At 35.2% G+C, this 20,935-nt stretch overlaps 1 protein-coding gene across 1 annotated transcript; it reads right to left on the bottom strand.

The window, feature by feature from the left end:
* Positions 1 to 2,170: 2,170 nt before the first annotated feature.
* On the bottom strand, positions 2,171 to 20,585 carry ankrd16 (ankyrin repeat domain 16). The gene is made up of 7 exons (XM_028814242.2): positions 19,702 to 20,585; positions 18,856 to 19,076; positions 16,730 to 16,772; positions 12,839 to 12,947; positions 11,279 to 11,440; positions 5,338 to 5,416; positions 2,171 to 3,401 (listed from the first exon to the last, which is right to left on the bottom strand). The coding sequence occupies exons 1-7, from the start codon at positions 20,037 to 20,039 to the stop codon at positions 3,241 to 3,243; spliced, it is 1,113 nt and encodes a 370-aa protein (XP_028670075.1). The 5' UTR covers positions 20,040 to 20,585; the 3' UTR covers positions 2,171 to 3,240.
* Between the last annotated feature and the right edge of the window lie 350 nt (positions 20,586 to 20,935).

Below are 20,935 nucleotides of genomic sequence, written 5' to 3'. Positions count from 1 at the left end.
GTTCCCAGCATAGCCTGGAGTTGCCATCAAGCCGTGCGCTGCAACTCCTCTCGAAGATATCCAGGGAACACTTGTAACACCAACACATCCCTCACCAACCTTCAGCGTCTTGTCATGCAAGGTCTCCCACATTATATTTGGATCAGTAGTCGCACCCAAGTCTGTAAGTTCCTCACACAAACTATGTGCAAACTCATTAGAAACAGCCTGATCTTGGAGTCAGGCCAGGTCCATCCTCATTTTCCTAGTAGGTGGTAGCCTGCTGGACCTAAGCTGGATCTTCAGAATAGCAACAACAAGTCTGGGGTCAGAATTCACAAACTGGGCACTTCTGTTGACCCCTGCAGTTTTGTAAGAGTTAGGTACCAAAGAATTCATTATCATTAGTCGCCCCATAGTTTCAAAACTTGGTTGCAGAAATTTCAGCAGCAATAGTCATAACGAAATGTTTTCTATAATTTGATCTCTCTTTCACATTGCTTTTGAGGAATTGCAGCCCACTACTTCCACAGAATTGCTTTAATTCAGACAGATTTGGAAGTGTGAACTTCAAGTTTCAGGTCCTATCACAGCATCTCAGTCATTCATTTGCAGAGTTGTTTTTGTGTTTTGAGTCATTGTTCAGCTGCCTATTCTAATTACGCTTCAGCTATAGGCCATAAACAGTCAACCAGACATTCTCTTTAAGAATATTCTGGTAAAGTACAAAATTAATGGTTTCTTCAATAACAATTAGTGCCCTCTAAAGAGTTCTACTTTTGATTTATTGGTCTATAGACTATAATTCCAAAAGATATGGGGATCATCAAGGAGTTTCTTTGCAAATGTGATATGAACACTGATGCTACTTTTGGATTTCAGAAATCCCTGCCTTGGTACTCCAAAATTAGTCCCGAATAGTGACCTGAGCCGAGACAGTAATGCCTGCAGCTCTTTGGTTGTTCAACTCTGTGATTTCTCGAATGAGTCATTGTTGTGCCCTTGGAGTAATTTTGGGAGGATGGCCTTTCCAGGGAAGATTCACCTCTGTCCCAAAGTTTCTGTCTTTGGAGATAATGACTGTCACTATGGTACGGTGGGGTCCCAGAGGTTTAGAAATTACTTTATACCCATTTCCCCGAGAACAATTATAGCAACTTTTTTGTCCTCATTTCTTTTTGAATTACCTTTGATTGAGGCATAGTGTGAAAATGCCAGCCAAATCTAAAATCTGCATTCCAAATTGAAAATAGGCAGAAACATATTTAGTTTGCTGAAATAAATCAAAGTAAATTCCCTCAGGACCATGCCTTCCACCTCAGCCACTCATCCTCCTTGACACTATAGCAGTGCTGCTTAAATTAAGATTATGTAGCTGTGTTCTCTGACACCATACCGAATGAGAATTTCTTTGGCCCAGTGGCCTATTGGATTGCTAACTATGAAGGTCCCCTTGCACAACTGCAAACTCCCTTCATGGCAGCCCCACCCACCAAGGTTATAGTAAATTCAAGGATAAAACACAGGCTATATAGGAGTCCAAATTAATAAGAGCTCTCAGCCTTGAGACTATATACACCATAGCTGGCAGGGATTTTATCATAGTACTCCTTGTTCTTATTCAGGTGTAACTGGAGTCATGTAACCAAACAAGCTGCTCATCTATCCAACAATAGAGCTTATGAAGATCATCCAGTTGCTTTTTGCAAAAGTAATATTTGTCTCAGTAAGAAATGACATCTGGCTTGACATTGTCTCATGGATTCCATTTTTCCCCCTCCCTAAAGCTTAAATAATGAATGCTGACTTCAGCAAAAGGAAGTCTTTAAAACCCTGGAGGTTTTACTGGGATTCTTCATGACTTCTTGGATGACTAAATGATTTGCTCATCAAGCCATTTCAGCACAGAGGAGTATTTTCTACTGCCCAAAATTTCCTCCATATTTGATACTACTTTTCTTATAAATCTTTGATTTCAGAATGCGGTACAATTCCCTTTGCTAGAAAATGATCAATAATATGAAAATAAAATAAGGACTTGCAACTGTTTTGTTCAAAATGATGGGTATAGGTAAAACTGTAAATGTGCATAACTAGAATGTAAGAATTGCACTTTACATCAACTTGCTTTCAATAATTCCAATACTTTAAATTTATGGCCATTAGTATTTAGGTAAGATATATTAATACTCAAACTATACTGGAGTGCAGCTTTTGAGATCTCTACATTGTAACAGGTAAACAACTAAACAATAATACAGGAGTTAAATAAGATCAATATTGAAACTAATCTAATAGAGGTTCATTTGGACATATCCTAATTTTCTAATGGCAGATGTAGTAAGTCTCAATCTCTTCTGCATTCTTCACTCAGGGACACCATTTATTTTGTTAAAGTCTTATTTGGCTTTGCCAATTATACATGAAAAATTATACCTGGACTACAGTTCACTTTAAAAGATGTGTCAAATCTTTCTAATTTTGCAAATTTGTAACATAGTATACTTTACTGACAGTCTGCTTGTTACCACTCCCCACTGTTAATTAAAAAGCTGTATTATCAACAGCAGTCAGATGAACTTTGTCCACAAAAGCAGTTGCCACTGACACTTTTAACATCTGCAAATATGGGAAATGCAAAAGTGTAAAGAATATGTACACACACCTCCTTTCCAGTGGAAATTCATTATTTCAAGAAATTTATATTAAATATAGTAAATTATAAATCATACTCAAATGTTTTGGAAGTTAAACATACTGTCCACTCACAAAGTCAGTCCTTTTCTAACCCGCTTAACCCTGAACAGGGTCGCAGGGGGGTGCTGGTGCCTATCCCAGCTAGCATAGGGTGTAAAATAGAAGCAAACCCTGGGCAGGGTGCCAGTCCATCACAGGGCGAACACATATACCCACACACACCTCAACCATACACTAGGGGCAATTTGGTATCTCCAATCCACCTATCCACAGTTTTTGGACTGCGTGAGTCAACTCGAGTACCCTGAGGAAGACGCAGACACGGGGAGAACATGCAAATTCCATGCTGGGAAGACCTGGCATGCAAACCCTGGTCTCCTTACTGCATGGCAGCGTCACTACCACTGCATCACCATGCCACCCAACTCACAAAATGATTATTATATTATAGTCTATGCCAAGTAAAAGCTGGAAGCATAATATTATTGAATCTTGTCTTTTAAACGCAATCCATGTTTTTCTTTTGATTGCTTCAGAAAAAAAGTAACTTTAAACTGGAGAAATTTACTGATGTACTGTGTATTTATCGAAAAATGTAAGTAGTTCTTGTTTTTTAGCTAAATGTTTTGCTAGAATTCCCATATTATCTTCACAGTCTTGAAGGCCAGCCTCTAGCAGGATGTTCACACAGTCCACATGTTGCCCTGCACAAGCCATGTGTAGTGCTGTGAAAGAAAACCACAGGTAAGTTTTTGCTAGGATTTACTTTAAAACAACAATAATGCAAAAAATAATATAACTAACTGGGTAACAGTTACAATTACTAGAGATTTTTTTGGAAAAATGACATTTTTTCATCTCTGAAAGCACTCTTGAAATCTGCCTGCTCAATCAATCCCTCAGTTATGGCTCTTTTGTTATTTTTAATCAGTCTCTTTATACTTCATAAAAGATCTCTTTCAGTATTTTCCCACACCACATAAAACATAATTCCCTCTTTTATTTTCTATATCAATGGTACCTTGCAAAACTATTTTGAAGGCTACAACTCTAATATTTAGTCTTTTGCTATATCACAATAAACAAGTGAGGTGCTAGACCTTAAAGGATTTAATTGAAGTATCTGTACATTAAATCTTGACCACCATTCTTAGTATAAGCATAACAGAAAATTTCAGAATAAGGCTATTATCGTCTAACTATCTGAACAGTTTTTCTGTTAAAAACAGTAATATATTACACTGCACACTTTGTAACATTTTATAATTTTATGATCAAAAAAAGTGTTTAACACTGAGTTATAGGTAGTTGTTGACTCTGAAATTCAGGAAAACTAAACAAACACAACAGAAATGTGTTTATTCTGTATGCCTTGTGTTAACAATCTGTGAAAGTTTATCAGCAGTAAATCAGAGTAAATTTCGATATGAATACAAATTGAACAAATGTCTCACATTAACTTTATGCACCATTACCTCATTATACAGTATGTAACAAAACCAATATATAATGTAAAGAAAATGCAGACTTCTATAATTACATTGAGACATTTAATACCGTTGATTAAAAGAAATAAAATATAAGCAGTAGGATTCTCACATAAATCAGAATAAATATGTTAACTGTGTCAAACTAGGATCTAATATGCAGGCACCTAAAATGCTTACAAGTCTATGTTGCTGTGGGTCCGTTTACTTTGCTTTCTGTGTAGTGAGCACAGTTTGGCCAATTATATACTGTGCGATAGTGTGTTCCTGTTATCTTCATCACTGGAAGGCTGTGAATGTGCAAGGGACTTTCAAGCCCTGTTTTTTTTATTATTTACAAAGTAATGGGTATCAAAAATCTGTCAGAAACCTTTATTTATACAGATTCTAAAGGGGGGTACACAATTTTTATATAAGATTTGCTATATATTATAGGTCATAAATTTTATATCATCTTTATTTGTTTGAAGTTAAATTATATCATCATCTGCAAAAATCTTTTAGTCTACCATAATTAAAATATCTGAGTCCATTCTATTTACATAATCTTTACAGCACTGACACAAATTAATTTGATGCATCTCAACAATCTCCACAGTGAGACGGTGAACACATGGTACACAACACCCACATTGGTAAATCATCTGTATTTAGCACCAGGGTGATGCATTGTGAAATGAGTTCTTATGTGAAATACGGCTGTTAACCACAAATTAAGATGAGGGTGTTTCATATTTAAAATATTTATTAATCTGAATATGTTCAAAAGTGAGTGTAAAATTCTGGGGTCTAAGTTACAATTTAAGGTACTTGTCACTACAAATAGGTAACATATTGTTTTTACAGTACAGTAAATTATTTATTAAATGTTCATGAACAATCATATAAACCGGCTAAAGTATACAAAAATATGTCTTCCAAGAGATATTAGTAAATTAAACTGGAAAAACAATTCTATATACTGTACGTACATCATAACTGGGAGACTGGGGAGCCATTTTAGAATGAGCATACACTATACAAACTACAGAGAACAAATGTTTTTGCTTCTCTGCTTTCCTTATATTTGGAGATTGTATACTGGTTGTACTACTGAAACACACATAAATACATGTGCAAAGCAAAACTTTGAACCTTTTACATAAATATTCTTAAAATGATTAATAGTGCTTACCTGTTCGCCCCTTAACATCTTTCAGTTGTACATCTGCTCCCAAAGAAAGCAGTGTTTGTATTGTATCCACATGACCTTCCTGTTTAAATAAAAAAATCTTTTACTTAAATTGTTAATATTACTACCACAATACTTAAATGTGAGCATTACTGTCAGCATTACACAGTATTGTAATAGTATTTAATGTTACCCTTAGAAATTGGCTGTTACTCATTAATTGCTCGACAATGTAACTTGTTATGATGAAGATTTTAAAACAAATCTAAAAGAAAATATTGCATTAAATATATTATTTCAACAACTCATTTATATAAATAATTTAATATGAAATAAGTTAGTCTAATATAAAGAATGTCAAAAAGATAAAATAAAATGTAAAAAACACAATTAACAGGAGAGGCCAAAATGTGTTGCCACACAATACTGGCCCACTGAAAGCTCATACATTGTTGGCCAAATGCTTCTTATATAGCGGGAAGAGAAAACAAAGGAGGATAGTACACCAAGGTAATTAATGGGCATTGACACTAAAGCCGGTGATAACAACAAAACATCACTGACTTATTGTTTGATTTTGTGTTCCAGATCTGAAATAAATGTACATAAATTCTGTACATAATTTACATAAATGTCAATATTGCCCTTTTTCTTTACATAAATAACTTATTTTGTACAACTTCTAACTTATGAGAGTTTCCTGTTAAAACAAGCTCCAATGGAATAACATGGCCCATATACTGCAGTTAATCTGTCTAGCAAATTAACATAAGCCACATTACACAAGTCCGTCTTTAGCTAATAACAGAGTGACAAACAGGATTATCAAAGCTGTAAAGTAGCTAACAAAATTTGTACCAAACCTTTTCGGAAGGGAAAGATAATGTACATAAATAGTAAACTGCAAATATTACACATTTCATTATCTGCTTTTCAAAAAAGAAATATGTGATCAGATAGTCCTCCGCATCAAATCATTTTACTTCGACTTTCTTATTTTTTCTCTGAGGTCAATTATGTTTGAACTGCTTGATCAATATTATAATCTCAAATATTTATAATATATGCCACATTTTAAAGCATCATCAGGAGATGCTTTAAATGTTTAATAATACTTTTAATTAAAGATTAAAGGTTAGAGCAAACATGGATCTGTAATCTTGCAAGTAAATTTAAACATGAGATTTAAAGTCTTGTTGTGCATTCTGTCACTCACCTCTATAAATACAGTACTGTATGTTAATCACTGAGATGGTGTGTCCAGCAGGCAAGATGCCACAAGTAGTAACAGGGTTCCTAATGGAGGACCGTGAGACATTGAAGGGTTGGGTTAGGTAAGGTATGTTTGGCAGGGGCTAGGATGCTGGACACGGTATTGTGTTCACTAGTTTACATGATTATCCACAGTATTTCCTTTTTAATAATTATTAATATACAGAGCCATTTTTTGGATCTGTTGCTTACAAGATAAAATAAACTGTCTGAATTGGAGTAGAAATCCATCAAAGATTAGAATAAAATAGATTATACACTTAAAAATTGGGGATAAGTTATGGGAGTGCAATAATGCATTGTTAAGGCTACTCCACAAAAGTACTCGTGTCACAAGTAAGCTGCTCCTAAAAAGAAGATAGCTGTAGATGGCCCTTAGATGTTTCAGCATCACCTGTCTTGAGCAAGGCCGTATACAATGTCTCTTCCCCCCTCTGAATGAATTTTGATTTCATCACTTTCAATCCCTTTGAACCTCTGTGCTATTAGCACAAACTTTATTGGCTATTAAAAGCTAAACCAAAGCAAGGTAAAACCTCTACCTGCTGTTTTCATAGTGCTACTGTTTTAGATGTTGCATTACCAGTTCCTCTTTTTTTGAATAAGCTTACCAGAATTGGGTTAGTTTTCCGCTACACTGGAGTCAGCGATACTAATCTTTGCAATAAGAAATTATTAGTGCTGGGCAACGATTAACATTTTTAATAACGATTAATCTCATGATTAATCACAGACAATCACAACAGTCACATTGTTATGTGCAAAAAATCAATAATGAACTCAAAAGTAGTGTATTGCGTGGATTTGGTTTGTAAACACTTTAAACAAATAAGGTGCTTTTTAACAGCAGTATTCCCTTTACATAGTAGCAGTTAAAATATTTCTTGTAAATGTCAACTTAAACATAAATGTAATCAAATCAAATATAAAACCAAAGCTATTTGCCACTGCCAGGGCATTAACATTTTATCTAGTTTATTAAAAAAAAAACAAGTTACCCTTAAGAGTCCAGAGCCACGATCACAACATTATAGCAGGTACCTTCCGAGCAACAGCAAGTTAACATTTCTAAATCTGTTTTCTTTTTTTATCTGAACAGATACCAGCAGAAACATTTTATTTTATCAGGGAGCAGCATAAACAGTCTATGTTCAGTAGCAACTCTTTGAGGGTTAATATTTTTTTCCAAACTACTCAGTTTTCTGAAAAGCACACAAAGCAATGGTTTCACACATAAATCAACATAAAATGTCTGTTGTTGCCTGTTTTACCTGCTGTCAGTGCTAGTTTGCAGCAGCAGCAGCTCAACGGCCAGTAGGAATGCACGGTGGGCTGGCTGGCTGGCTGCCTGCATGCCTTTGGAAGACAGGTGCACACGGGTGGCAGTTGCAGTGAGATGCACTTTGGTTTGTACCTCCTGTCATCTAAAGTGTCTGTCCTCCCAGGCAAATGTTTCCATAGGTGCATCAGCTACATGAACGTGTTCAGCTGGGGAGCATTCTGCAGATCCCAGTACCTCACTTTTGTTTTCGATCTATATCTCCAGCTCACTTGCATCAAGTGTAACAAATCCGATTCAGCAATAATACGAGAAAAGTCATCCACTGATTATTTTGCTTTGAGCATTCACTTTGGTATCTCTCCACATTCCATTTTAGAAGCTGTTTGCTCTTCGCTACTCATACAAGCACAGGGAATTGAGGTCAAATCAACAAAGTTAACTTTCTAGCAAAAGCGTATCGAAAAGCACTGTAACAAGATCACTGATCTCTATCGATCGCTAGTGAGATTGAGGCTTTCAAAATAATAATAATACCGTAATAACAAAAACTCTGTTAACATGTGATAAAATAATTGTCGGTGTTAATTAATTAATTAATGCAGTAACGCGATAATAACGTGCTGACTGGCCCAGCCTTAGAAATTATAAAAGAAAATTTTGCTAGATTAGTGAACACAGTGAACATCATATCACCTGTGACTAAGATTATTTAATGGCCCCCTTCCTACTTACAGGAGCCAAGACAAACATTTTGGTAGACGTCTGGCTTTGAAAGACTGGTTGACCTTTTGATGTGCCAAACATGGTCTCAGTTTCATTTCATACAGAAATTCATTTTGGCAGAGACCATGATTTTATAGAGTTGATGGCCTACATCCAAACAAATCTGAGTCACTTGATCTGGTAATCCTAAGTATGCATTAAACAGTTTGTAATGTATGTGCAACTGAATTAATTTCATGGGTAGTGCTTGCTCTACTGTTTTGCTTGCTTTGTGTCCCTCTGCTACTTCTTTGTTTGTATTTAATACGCATTTAAACCGTTCAACAGGTCATTAGAGACTGAGCTAAAATGAAGGTTATCAGTCTTTTTAATTATTTATCACAGGTTGAAATTGTGAAGATTACAATTTTAAAAGTGAGTTTATTTTTTTTTTTAATTCTGCAATTTTATAGTCTCTCTTAACTGAGATTTTTATTGAAACATGGTAAAGAACCAGAGCATGGTGAGATGTCTGAATTGTGCCCTTTTTATAATCATTATTATATTAGCTCACCTGGCATTAATGGTTATGCAACAGTTTTCAGGGTCATCATCATCTTTTTTACAGTATGATAAAACTATTGTTTTAGGAGATTTCATCTCCATGTAAATGACACTGGAAATTCTGCTGCATCTGAACCCTTGAATCTTAGTATTTCAACCTTGTCCTGAATGTATTTGGTGTAAGTTACAGTCACAGAGAAATTTAATGTTAAAGGATTTCTTTTTTTCTGTTTCTCAGTATATTATGTTCAATTTTGGTTTATACAGTCAATTCTTTTTATTTTCAGAATACACATCACTCTTGCAACGTAACCCCACACATTACTTTAAAGTGTCTTTTTTATTCACTGTATCACATTTCAAGGAAATTGAGGGGCTATTTAGTTTCACAAGATCGTCTCATAAGTCCAATAACATATCAGCCTGTGTTAGATGCTACTGCTCCTTTTAAAAACATCCCTTTGGACTAAGTAGAACACTTATTTGCCAGATGTCTGAATAGGCCTTAAAGGCTAAAAAATCCAAGGTGCACTATGATCAATTGAGGGCTCATTAAAATATCATACAAGATGCTTAAAAATGTGAGAGCTAAATACATATGTGACTTAATAGTAACAAATGATTTTAATCCTGCTCATCACAAATAATCTTATGAATCCTGTGTCAATAATTCTTTAGATATACTGAGGAAGACTTTCAGACCATTTTAGCAAACAAACTGACAAAATTATGTCTATGATTGTTCACTGTTTGCTCTGCGAGTGAATACCATTCTCATATCTTTACCTATTATTTTGCTTTACACCATCTTCTATACAGCAACATTTAGACACTGTGTATCAAATGAAACTCATTCAGCAGCATATTATAAATTTATATTGTTATGCCGACGATACAAAGTTATATCTTACTGTCAAACCTTGTGATTTTGTAGACTTGACATGTAGTGTGACTATATTGCTGACATCAAAAATGTATATCATTTCTTTCACCTAAATGTAGACAGTTTGGCATATCCTCTTTAATAAAATCCCTGTGTGCGTCCAGGTATCCGTGTGTGTGTGTGTGTGTGTCTGTCTTCTGGTGAAGTGCGCATGCGCGGGGCACAGTGCGATGTGCGATATTACTGTCAGAGAAAGTTGCAGGCATTTTACGGAAATTTAAACCAGTATTACAGCAAGAGCAAATTAAAGGTAGACAATACAGTGACTCATATTACAGCCACATACAAGCCAGTATTACTGTCAAAGGATATTAAAGGCATATTACCGACTCGCACGCCTGTATTACCGCCAGAGAAAATGAAAGGTATATTACGGACGTACAAGACAGTATTACTGTCACAGAAAATTAAAGACACACAATACACGGCGGCAGCCCACGAAGAACGGTCAGCTCAGCAAGTAAACATCAACAAAGGAAAGGCTGAAAGAAAGAAAAATACGACCAACAAAAAGAATGAGGTCAAAGTCCCTTGCCATTTAATATAGACTGTTCCTACTAATGTTTATGCACTACTGTTCTAGCGCCCGTTATTGTAACGGGCTAAATGACTAGTAATGACATAAAAGATGTAAAGAAAAATCTAAGATGTAGGATGTGAAGCATATTGATTTCATTTTGTTGGTTTGTGTTAAATTGCTGTTGGTTTTCACATCATTTCAAATTCAATTTTAGTTAAGAAAAAGTTGTTTCAGCTTTTGTTCAAAATTGACTATAGCTGTTACAAGTTAAATTTGCCAACACTTTAACCTCCTAGATTCTGTGCCCTGCTTTGTGTAATTGATGATGAAATTATTTGACTTTGAGCTCACATCTGGGTTAGTGACTGTTCTCTAAATTTAACCACATTTTGAAAATAATGTCTGGAATATATTTTCTGGAGTATGTGCTTGTATTGAATTACAGAAGGAAGTAAAGTATATATCAAGATAATCTAGGAAGGATCTACTTTACCAAGAAAGGAGTCATTACTTTGTAACAGACAGTGAATATTATAAAACAAACATTTAGTAATACAATTTTAAAACACACAAGACAAGATTTAATGTTCAAATTATTTTAGGTTTAGATATAATTTTTCTGTTACCTTTATACATATCTTCAAGCATAAAAAGATCTAACCTTAGCTGCCAGGTGTAAAGCAGTAAGCTGGATATCAGTCACTTGCTCATTAATGTTAACTCCAAGACGCTGAACGAGGTAACATATCACACCGTCCTGTCCAGTTACTGCAGCATGTTGTACAGGTCTAGTTCCCAGATTGTCAGAAGCTGTAAAAGAGGCCTAGCATACATTTAAATAAAAGTTAAATACTGCATCTGACAGAAGAATGCTTCAATTGTATTATTCACTACACTGTAAACAATCTGCACTTTCAAAAACAAACCTGATTTTGGTGGCATTTGCAAACTCAATAGAATAACAAGAAATTCCACAACCAGCTTTGGATATCTAACTTTTCAACCTCTGAAAGGAATTTAATGAGCATCAGCAACTACCTGAAACTTAATTTAAGCTTATTCTATTGCTGTAGCCTGGTGTAGATGTGCAGATGGACATTTTCTGATACAGGTTAGTGTAAATTAAGCTTCATGTTAAACAAAGTTACTGTACCATGCAGAAAATTTATTTTGGATGTTTTTTTCATCTACTTTATATTCTCTACCTTGACTGATCATAATACACTTTAGAACGGAAGTCACACATCTCAGACCATGGAAATAACAACTGAAGGAGGCCTAATTTACATACAAGATGTGAACATTTTTTACGATTTACTACTGGTCAACAGAGTGAGAAACTAGGATGCACATTTTACAGTGCTTTACCCACCTATACTGACCTGCCTCATAATGCAGGCATCAATTCACATTTAAGTCTTGTATCAAAGGATAAACAAGTAAGACTGAAACTGAATTTTAAACTATTTTAGCTGTAGGCATAGCAGAGAAATGATTTTAATCTCCATTCTAGTGCAGAGTATACAGAAATTCAGGTCTTTACATTTCTCAATAAATTAAAAAAAAAAAAAAACGAGCATGAAGAAATATGGCTTCAGAATATAGAAATCTGTGTAGAAATAAGATGCAAGAAGATACATCTGTTTCATAACACTGAAAATGAAATCATTGTGAAAACTTTTCAAAATTGTGAACTTGTCACCAGTTTTAACCTCTACAGGACAATGTCCTAAATTTAGAATGAACTCTTATGAAAAATTACTTAATTTAAGAAAAATATACAATTGAATAAAAGTGATTGTATATGCCTACTCTCAAGCATTTTTTTTGAATGAAAGAGAAAACAAAACCAGTGGCAAGTAGTTGTTCATAATAGTTTATACTCAAAAATATCTAAAAACACATCAATTCAGCCAAGAAAGTAAGATTATGAAGTAACCTAATATAAGCAAAATATCTAAGGTCTGTTGCATAGACTGCTAAATAAAATAGGAAGCAACTACAAACAAATCTGCAACCCTCAAGAGTTTAGGACCACAGACTAAAGATAAGGCCAATTAATTAAACAAAGGTTTAAGTTATTTCATTTAATAGATACATTTTTAAAAAGCTGGTTCTGGCTTTTCATTGTAGTTTAAACATCATTCATTTACAAAGATTAGCAAATGTTTTTCAGTGCCAGTGCTGCATGCTTCTGTAAACAACAACAAAAAAAAAATACCTGGTGTTTCTTCATGAGGACTTCAGCCACACCAATGTGTCCATTTCTTAATGCATCCATCAGAGGAGTTATCCCACAGCTATCCCTATCATCTGTTTCAAAGTGACATCTACAATATAAAATTTTATATTTATATAAAAATAATAAAATAAATCTTGGAAGGAGACGAAGCGTGATTTTCTCAGAGAGACACTTTTACGTCCCACAAGACGAGTCTTTGTGCCAAGAGATTTAACCATGCTCAGGGCCGGAAATAAAACAAATAGTAGATGACAAAGTAGAACGTCGTAAGGAATTCAAAAACGTTGGCGTGGTACACATGCAAAGCAGGATAATGGAAGTAAGAAAATTTGAAAGTCTCAAAAAAAGGATAGTAAAGATCGCATTAGTGCAAACAAACAAATTATTACTCGGTGAAATAACAGAACAGCAGAAAGAGATTGAGTATATTATTCAGATTTATACTTTAATTCTGACGGATACGCCTCTTCATTGGGAAGAAACACTACTTTTTTTTTCCCCGATGCCAACATGAATTACACATTCTACAAGTCTCCGACTTAAAATTTAAATCCAAGAGAGAGCGAGTGAGCGAGAGAGAGAGAGAGAGAGAGAGGGCTGGCCACATAAGGCCGAGAAGGCAGTTAAATCCTATGGGGGAGGTTTCACTGTGTGTGTGTGTGTATATATATATATATATATACACATACATATAAATAAAGATGCAAAGGTCTGTGATACGGTTTGCATATTTGTAGGTATAAGTCCACAAAGGGAGAAGATGAGCCATGTATCATAAAATAGTTTTTTATTCCTAAGCTTTCAACCCATACCAGGAGTCATCATCAGAGGATAAATGATTAGACATACAGGGATCAAAGGCAACATATAGTAAATGAGGAAGAGGGGAGTAGGTGGGGGGTGGAATAATAAAGTAGGGTCCGGAGGGTGAGCCAGTAATGCTGGGTTCATCTCCAAGGGTGTTTTCCTTGGACATGACCCCAGCATATGCAGGCTTAAAAAGTGCCTTGAAATCTGCAAACTTGGAATCATCAATAAACCTAGTATGCAAAACATGTAAAGAAATATGCAAAGATCTGCAAATACTAATAGCAAAGAGCTGCTAGGGTTTTATATAAAATTACTGCTTCCTCTTTTAGGACTCCTTACCCTACTGTAAAGCTTGAGATATAGACTTTATAGTTATTTGTTCACCTCAACAAACAATATAATGTTGAACATTTTCCTGTATATGAAGACCCATTAATCCTTTTAAATTTATTTAGCACATTACTAGAAGTGTGTAACAGTAATTATCACATTACCATCTTAGGATATGTTAACATCTGTTACAGTAATCTCAGTGAAAAGATGTATAAGTAGGGCTGGGAATAGATTAAAAAAATTAATTGCATAAATGTATGTAATTAATCACGATTAATCGCATCTAACATTAATACATAAATCATGAAGTAAATACATGCTGAATCACGAACTTAATGTAGAATCAAAACAATGGAATTAAAAAAAAAATCAATGGCCTAGTTTAAACTTAAACAATGATTTTAAATCTAAATTTTTAACAAAATACTACTTGAGCAAATACAACCTGAATTTGAATGCCTTTGTAAAAGGCAAGTTGAAAAGAAGTCAATATGAAAATGAGGACAATTTATTAATTATCAAATTGGCATAGCATATGAGACACAGATTTGTCAAAGTAAAAATTATATGATTAAAACAACTGTTAACTTTGAATGCACTGCTGAAGTCTGATTTAATTGAACGAATAAGCATCTCTTAAGTATGTGTACATTAAAACTTGCATTGAAATTCCATAAATACTGTCCTCAACTGATCATCACCATCAAAAGCTTGATAATTATACTTTACACAAGCCTTTTTCAACAGTGCGTCATGAAAATAATAGTGTAGTGCCCCTGGGTCCTGACTTGAGAGAGACAAGCTCCTTGGTTGAGACCTGTCTGAGGAGGACAAGACTACCTGGAGAAGCCAACATACAGTAAAAGCAGCTCTGTGATCACCGTTTTGCAGACAGTTCAGCACGTGTATACATTTAATGCTTTTGTGATCGATCAAATCATGCCTTGGGATTTTTTGGATTACAAAAAATGTGCCACCACAGAAAAACAGTTGGAAAACACTGCTGTGCCTACACCTTTGCTTCTGGCATGCTAAAGATCTCCATAGCTGCTAACTTGCTTAAAAACAGACACTGTGCATTACTTGTATGGTTATATTGCATTCTTTGCATAAATTAGCAAAGATACTGCAAACTTGAACATGGGTAAGGATAATCATTACACTTCTATTTTCTAGAATTTTGACAATATATCGGGGCAATTAGCACTCTAAGATGGCTGGCAGAGTTAAATATGCAGGTACTAGAGGCTTACTTTGGTTTTAGTGCCACTCAGAGATAACTTATTTAGCACTTAAGTCATATGAATTTGATTTGATCTTCTTACAGAAACATGAAGAAAAAAAAAATCTTTGTGTTTCTGTAATGCCTAAATTTCCACTATAGGACCAATAAAGTAATAATAATAATAATATAATAATTTTATTATGTTTGTATAATGGGTTAAGACAAGAAAAGCAATGTATGTGTGTGTGTGAGTGCTTTTAAATGTTGACCCTTTTGTCAATTCTGGCTGAAATGCAATTTTTACCTTCACAACTTTTCTCTAGCATTGCACCAGGACTGCCATAAAGCCCCCTGCCCACTCCCTTTCCTCCCACTCCCCTGCACCTGTGTCAGTATGTATACATCAAGAAAATGAACACCAGTGCTACGTAATGACGTGTCATAGTGTCCATCCATCCATTTTCCAACCCGCTGAATCCGAACACAGGGCACAAGGCAGGGAACCAATCCTGGGCAGGGTGCCAACCCACCGCAGGACACACACAAACACACCCACACACCAAGCACACACTAGGGCCAATTTAGAATCGCCAATCCACCTAACCTGCATGTCTTTGGACTGTGGGAGGAAACCGGAGCGCCCGGAGGAAACCCACGCAGACACGGGGAGAACATGCAAACTCCACGCAGGGTGGACCCGGGAAGCGAACCCGGGTCTCCTAACTGCGAGGCAGCAGCGCTACCACTGCGCCACCGTGCCGCCGTCATATTGTTGTGAGCCGCATAATATGAAATGTTAAACCTTTAAATGTAAAGTAGTATATAAATACAGTACTGGATGTATACGTAATTCTTTAGGTACACACTTACCTTATTTGTATCACTGTTTTGTTAAATTAAAAAAAAAAAAAAAAAGACCATGAAAATGGTGCTCTGACCAAAACACTGCTTGAGGTATTTGCCTCGTTGCCAGTCCTGGATGCGACAATATTTTTTAACATGTTTAACAGACCACATTAATCACAAAACTTAATTTGCTAACTTTCCCAGGCCAAGTATTAAGATACATACAGTACATGTATGTAGTTTCAGATACAGCAAGGCAGCCATATCTCAAACTTTAGGAGACTTGATAAAGTTATAATTAGTCTGATGACTCACATCTCTACTACCCTAAATTTTAAATTAATTACACTGGTGCCTGTATATATATATATATATATATATATATATTATATATATATATATATATATATATATATTCCACTATTAGAATACTAATACCTAATAATGCAATTAGATGTTCTATTAATAATTTAAATGGATATTTTTGTTATTAAACATACTGTATATAAGTTATAAAAACACAGAAAATGTTCAATGACCTACAGCATTTATCTACTGGAATTATCTTTTTCAATCTAGTTTCAAATACACACTAAGTAATTCATACAGAAGGATCATGCTATTGCATAACACTATGCTTCTTCTTGACAACTTACCGATCTAACAATATATTCACCACTTCTGCACAGCCATGCATAGCTGAAAGATAAACAGAGAAACAATTTAAGTGTTTAATAATTCACAGTGAAAACTAATTGGATTAAATGATAGATTGACAGTTGGCAGACTTAACTGGCTCATAAACTACTTTGCAAAATCAAGGTAATTGACTCTGTAGAACACCAATACGTTTGACAATATTACTATTCATCCGAGTTCTTCCAAACCTGTCTGAACAGAGTGTTATAAAGAAAGTCTACCCTGGTGGCATCAGGTGTTAAGGCAAACATGGATGACACAAAGCCAAAGCAGAAAATACAGACATACCTCCTTATCAACCCTGTCTAATACATGGACAAGTCCAGTTGTCAATTAAGTACAATGTTTGACTTTGGCTGTGAAAAGAACCAAGTTAAGACAAACAATATGCAAAATTTAGAACCTGCAGACTCCACACAGCTACCCAACCAGGATTTGAACCTAATTTTCTGAAGTTGTGAGGTAGCAGCACTTAACAATGCATTATTGCACTCCCTTAACTTATCCCCAATTTAACTGTATAATCAATTTTACCCTAATCTTTCATGGATTTCTACTCCCATTCAGGCAGTTTTTATTTTGTGAGCTACAGATGCAAAAAATAGTTCTGTATATTAATAAATTATTTTAAAAATACTGTGGATAATAATGTAAACTAGTGAATACATTATCCTCTGGATTCACTTTAAGGCTAAGTCAACATACATCTATTTTAGGGAAAAAATAAGGTCTGTTTTCTGAATCTACACAAACATAATGTGCAATATTTTTTGAAACAGAAATGTGGAATGCACAAACTGCCTATGACCCAAAATGCAATGGTAAATTTAGTCTCAAGTCATTACATATGAATTTCTTTATATTCATCAGTATCATTAAGGTACACATTGAAAATCACAGCCACAAGATGAAAGCTAGATTAATGTGATTTTTGGTATCTATATTCCACTATCACATTCTACACTGGCAAATTAAATGAAGGTAACAGCCAGAAAATAAAAACAAAAAAAGTGTTAAAATAAAAGCACACAGAAGATAGCTATTAAGAAATTAAGGAATTTCTGTAACATTGGACTCTACTAAATAGCAAAACAAAAAAATCTGATAGTACTTATTGTCATTTGACCTTAAATATTCTTATTGTACTTTACATTAACAGACTTACAGTAATGACAACATAAGTCTCTCAATTATCCAATAATTAAATATATATAAACATCAATATTTTAATGTCTGTTCCAGAGAATAACGTATGTTGAAATAGTCTCCAGGATGCATAACTTTTTGCATACATTCTTGTCACTGGTTTGAATATAACAGTAAATAGCCGATTTGAAATAAAGCACCGGATGAAGGTGCATCAATATACATAAACATACTTTCAAACCCACTTAAATTTGGGATCATTAGGGGCTTTAACATAATGTGTATACAATTAATCAATTTTTGCAGTCAAAAACTCAAGATGCATTAGCTATGTTTGCTAAAGTAAAAAAGGAAGCATGTCTACAAAACTGGCAACTGATCTAAAATAAATTACAGGCTAGGACTCATGATGATTCGAAATTAAAGGGAAATTTCACACTTGCCTACATGTTTATTGCTCCAGTACACTTGCTGAGGTTGTCACACATCTGCTTATCTCCAATTTTAAATTATAAAATAATATGGACACATTTTAAGCCAGATTAATATCAGGGGTGAACATTTTAAGGATTAAATAAAATACATCCATTTTGGAACATATTTTGTCTATTGCTAGATCATTGCTATTGCAAAGGTTTGGTAGCATCAAGACAAAGACAGAGATCAACACTGTATGCCATGAGTCTACTTCAGTGTACATATGCACATTTTGCAAATTTAGAGTTGTGGTTTAAGCCAACATGCACATGTATGTTAGAATAGAATGCAGAAGAAATTAAAATATAGTGTGAAATGCACAAAAAACAATAACCAGAACAGATATGGAACCCAGGGGCTGTGAAGTGCATAATCCAACCACTGTGCAGCCAATATACAGCATACAATTTACACAAATTCATCTCCTAATATAAAGATGTTAGCAAATTAACATCTATACCTGCTGTATGCAGTGGTGTTCGAGCAGTGTTGCTCTTAGTTTTCCAAACCTCTGGACATGTATCAATTAAATAATGGACAATGGAGGGGTCACCTTCCCGACAAGCAATGTGAAAGCAGTTCCAGCCATCTTTGTTTTTCAAGGCAGGCTTAGCACCATGGTTGATTAGATTTTTAATGACATCCAGATTTCTTTTGGCACAGGCCATCATTAGGGGAGTCCTGAAACACAAAGGAATAGATACATTGGTCTTGTGGAAAAAAAAAAATTAGATGTGGTACCATATTATACTATACCATTTTTAAGCCCACTTAATCCTGAGCAGGATTACAGGGTAGGTGGCACTAAAATACAAAATCAAAATATATTGCAATGGCCATTAATGAGTGAACTGGAATTCCATCATGCAAACGAGCCTACAAAAATGGTAAGCCTGACATGTCACAAACAGTATTCCATCTAGTGCAGCAAAGGCAAGCAGTCCTTTTAAGGACAGTGAGCTACCTAAAAAACCATGGAAATACCAAAGCATCCATTCAGGTACTCGGGACTAAAAATATACATGTATTGAATGGTCTAAGAAAGTTAACTTACAAGAACTCTCTAGTTGTTCACAAAATAAAGGTGCTACATAACTGAAGCTTACGGAAGGTACATCTCTAATCTAAATACAGTATATACCAGTAACTTGGGACAGCTTAGCTATTAGATAAATTAATTGGATAGACTGGCCTCCTCTCCTTTGTTAAATTTCTTATGTTCTAACTGTATATGTCACATGAAATGTCTCCTTAAAAATGTGTTTTACTACTTAATTGCCACTGAGCTAAAATAAACTTTATTTACCAGTCCGCCTTCTTTAGGCTGTCAATCTTTGCCCCTCTAGCAGTCAAATAGCGCACGCAGTCCACATGACCCATCGAGGCTGCCTCATGCAAAGCTCTCTTGTAGTCTCTGTTCACTAGTTCTGTATCGAAACCAATCTGCTCCACGAAGAACCTCAGCATGTCTAAGTGTCCACTTCTAGATGCGTAATGCAAAAGCGTATCTCCAGATTTGCCAAAGTGAGTCTTTTTGGCCAGGCTCTGCAACTGCAGATCTCCGCTAAACTTATCTTTAACGGCGGAGAGCTGGCCTTCCTGCACAAGTCTCAGTACGCTTTGGACACAGGCTTCGTCACCCATCCCTGATGCGACTGTTTTATTTTTAACAAAATCACGATACCTTTAATAACTGGACTTTTAAACAAATAGTTTGATAATCAGTTAATGCAAGATTAAAAGTGACTCCTATGATTACACATTTGATTGTGTACCCGACTGTGGTATGCGTCGTTTCTCTCTGCTGCGGCACATCAAACCAAAATTAAAAAGGCGACTGTTCCTGAAATGACATTAGACCACTGGTTGTGTTTTGGTCTACATCACCGCTCCCAATGCCTCACTGGACTTGCCAATGTAACAAAACTGTAATAACGCGACCCTGCTGTCTTGACGCAACCCCATTTACACGTGTGCAATTAGTAAAGTGTAACTGAATAAAAAAATAAAAAAAAGATATTGCATATTTCTTTAGCCATAGGGCGTATAACAATGCTGTAATTCACTTGTTTCTTTTAAATGACTTTGTTCAACTTCAGTTATCAAAAGAGAATCCAAATGAAAATCGAAGCTTTCTAAACAGTACGGATAGAAGCCAAAGCTTCACTATACAGTAGTATACAGCCATCGCTCCCATGAAACCCTGCGCGCGGGTCTTGCTTCTTCTACTTCTTCTTCCGGTTTGCCAGACCCACCTGAGGCAACCCGAGGCCTTTGCTGCCAGCTGCTGGACGCCGTTCACAACTACATATCTAAATACGAAGCCTTTTTTTTCTTAAAAGAATAAATACTGTATGCCAAAATCCATTAATCCATCTTCAAAACCTGTTTATCCAGACAAGGACTGCGAAGACTGACTTTCCTATATACATATTCAAAAGGCTAACATGTTAGAATGGCAGGTAAGTTTATCATATAGATATACAATATTCCTAAATGATTTAAATATAATAAATGTGAAACACTAAGTATTTAAGAAT

Source organism: Erpetoichthys calabaricus, chromosome 1, assembly GCF_900747795.2.
Source record: "Erpetoichthys calabaricus chromosome 1, fErpCal1.3, whole genome shotgun sequence".
Lineage (NCBI taxonomy): Eukaryota > Metazoa > Chordata > Cladistia > Polypteriformes > Polypteridae > Erpetoichthys > Erpetoichthys calabaricus.
The sequence above is the reverse complement of the archived record's forward strand: the minus strand, read 5'-3'. Positions and strand labels throughout refer to the sequence as shown.

What these genes read in the sequence shown, in the direction of transcription:
- ankrd16 (XM_028814242.2), bottom strand. Translation starts at nt 20,039, where the DNA reads ATGGGTGACGAAGCCTGTGTCCAAAGCGTACTGAGACTTGTGCAGGAA. An exon ending in GTGAATATATTGTTAGATCG is followed by an intron (nt 12,948 to 16,729) that starts GTAAGTTGTCAA and finishes TTTATATTGTAG; the next exon opens with ATGTCACTTTGAAACAGATG. An exon ending in CTTTACACCTGGCAGCTAAG is followed by an intron (nt 5,417 to 11,278) that starts GTTAGATCTTTT and finishes TTATTTAAACAG; the next exon opens with GAAGGTCATGTGGATACAAT.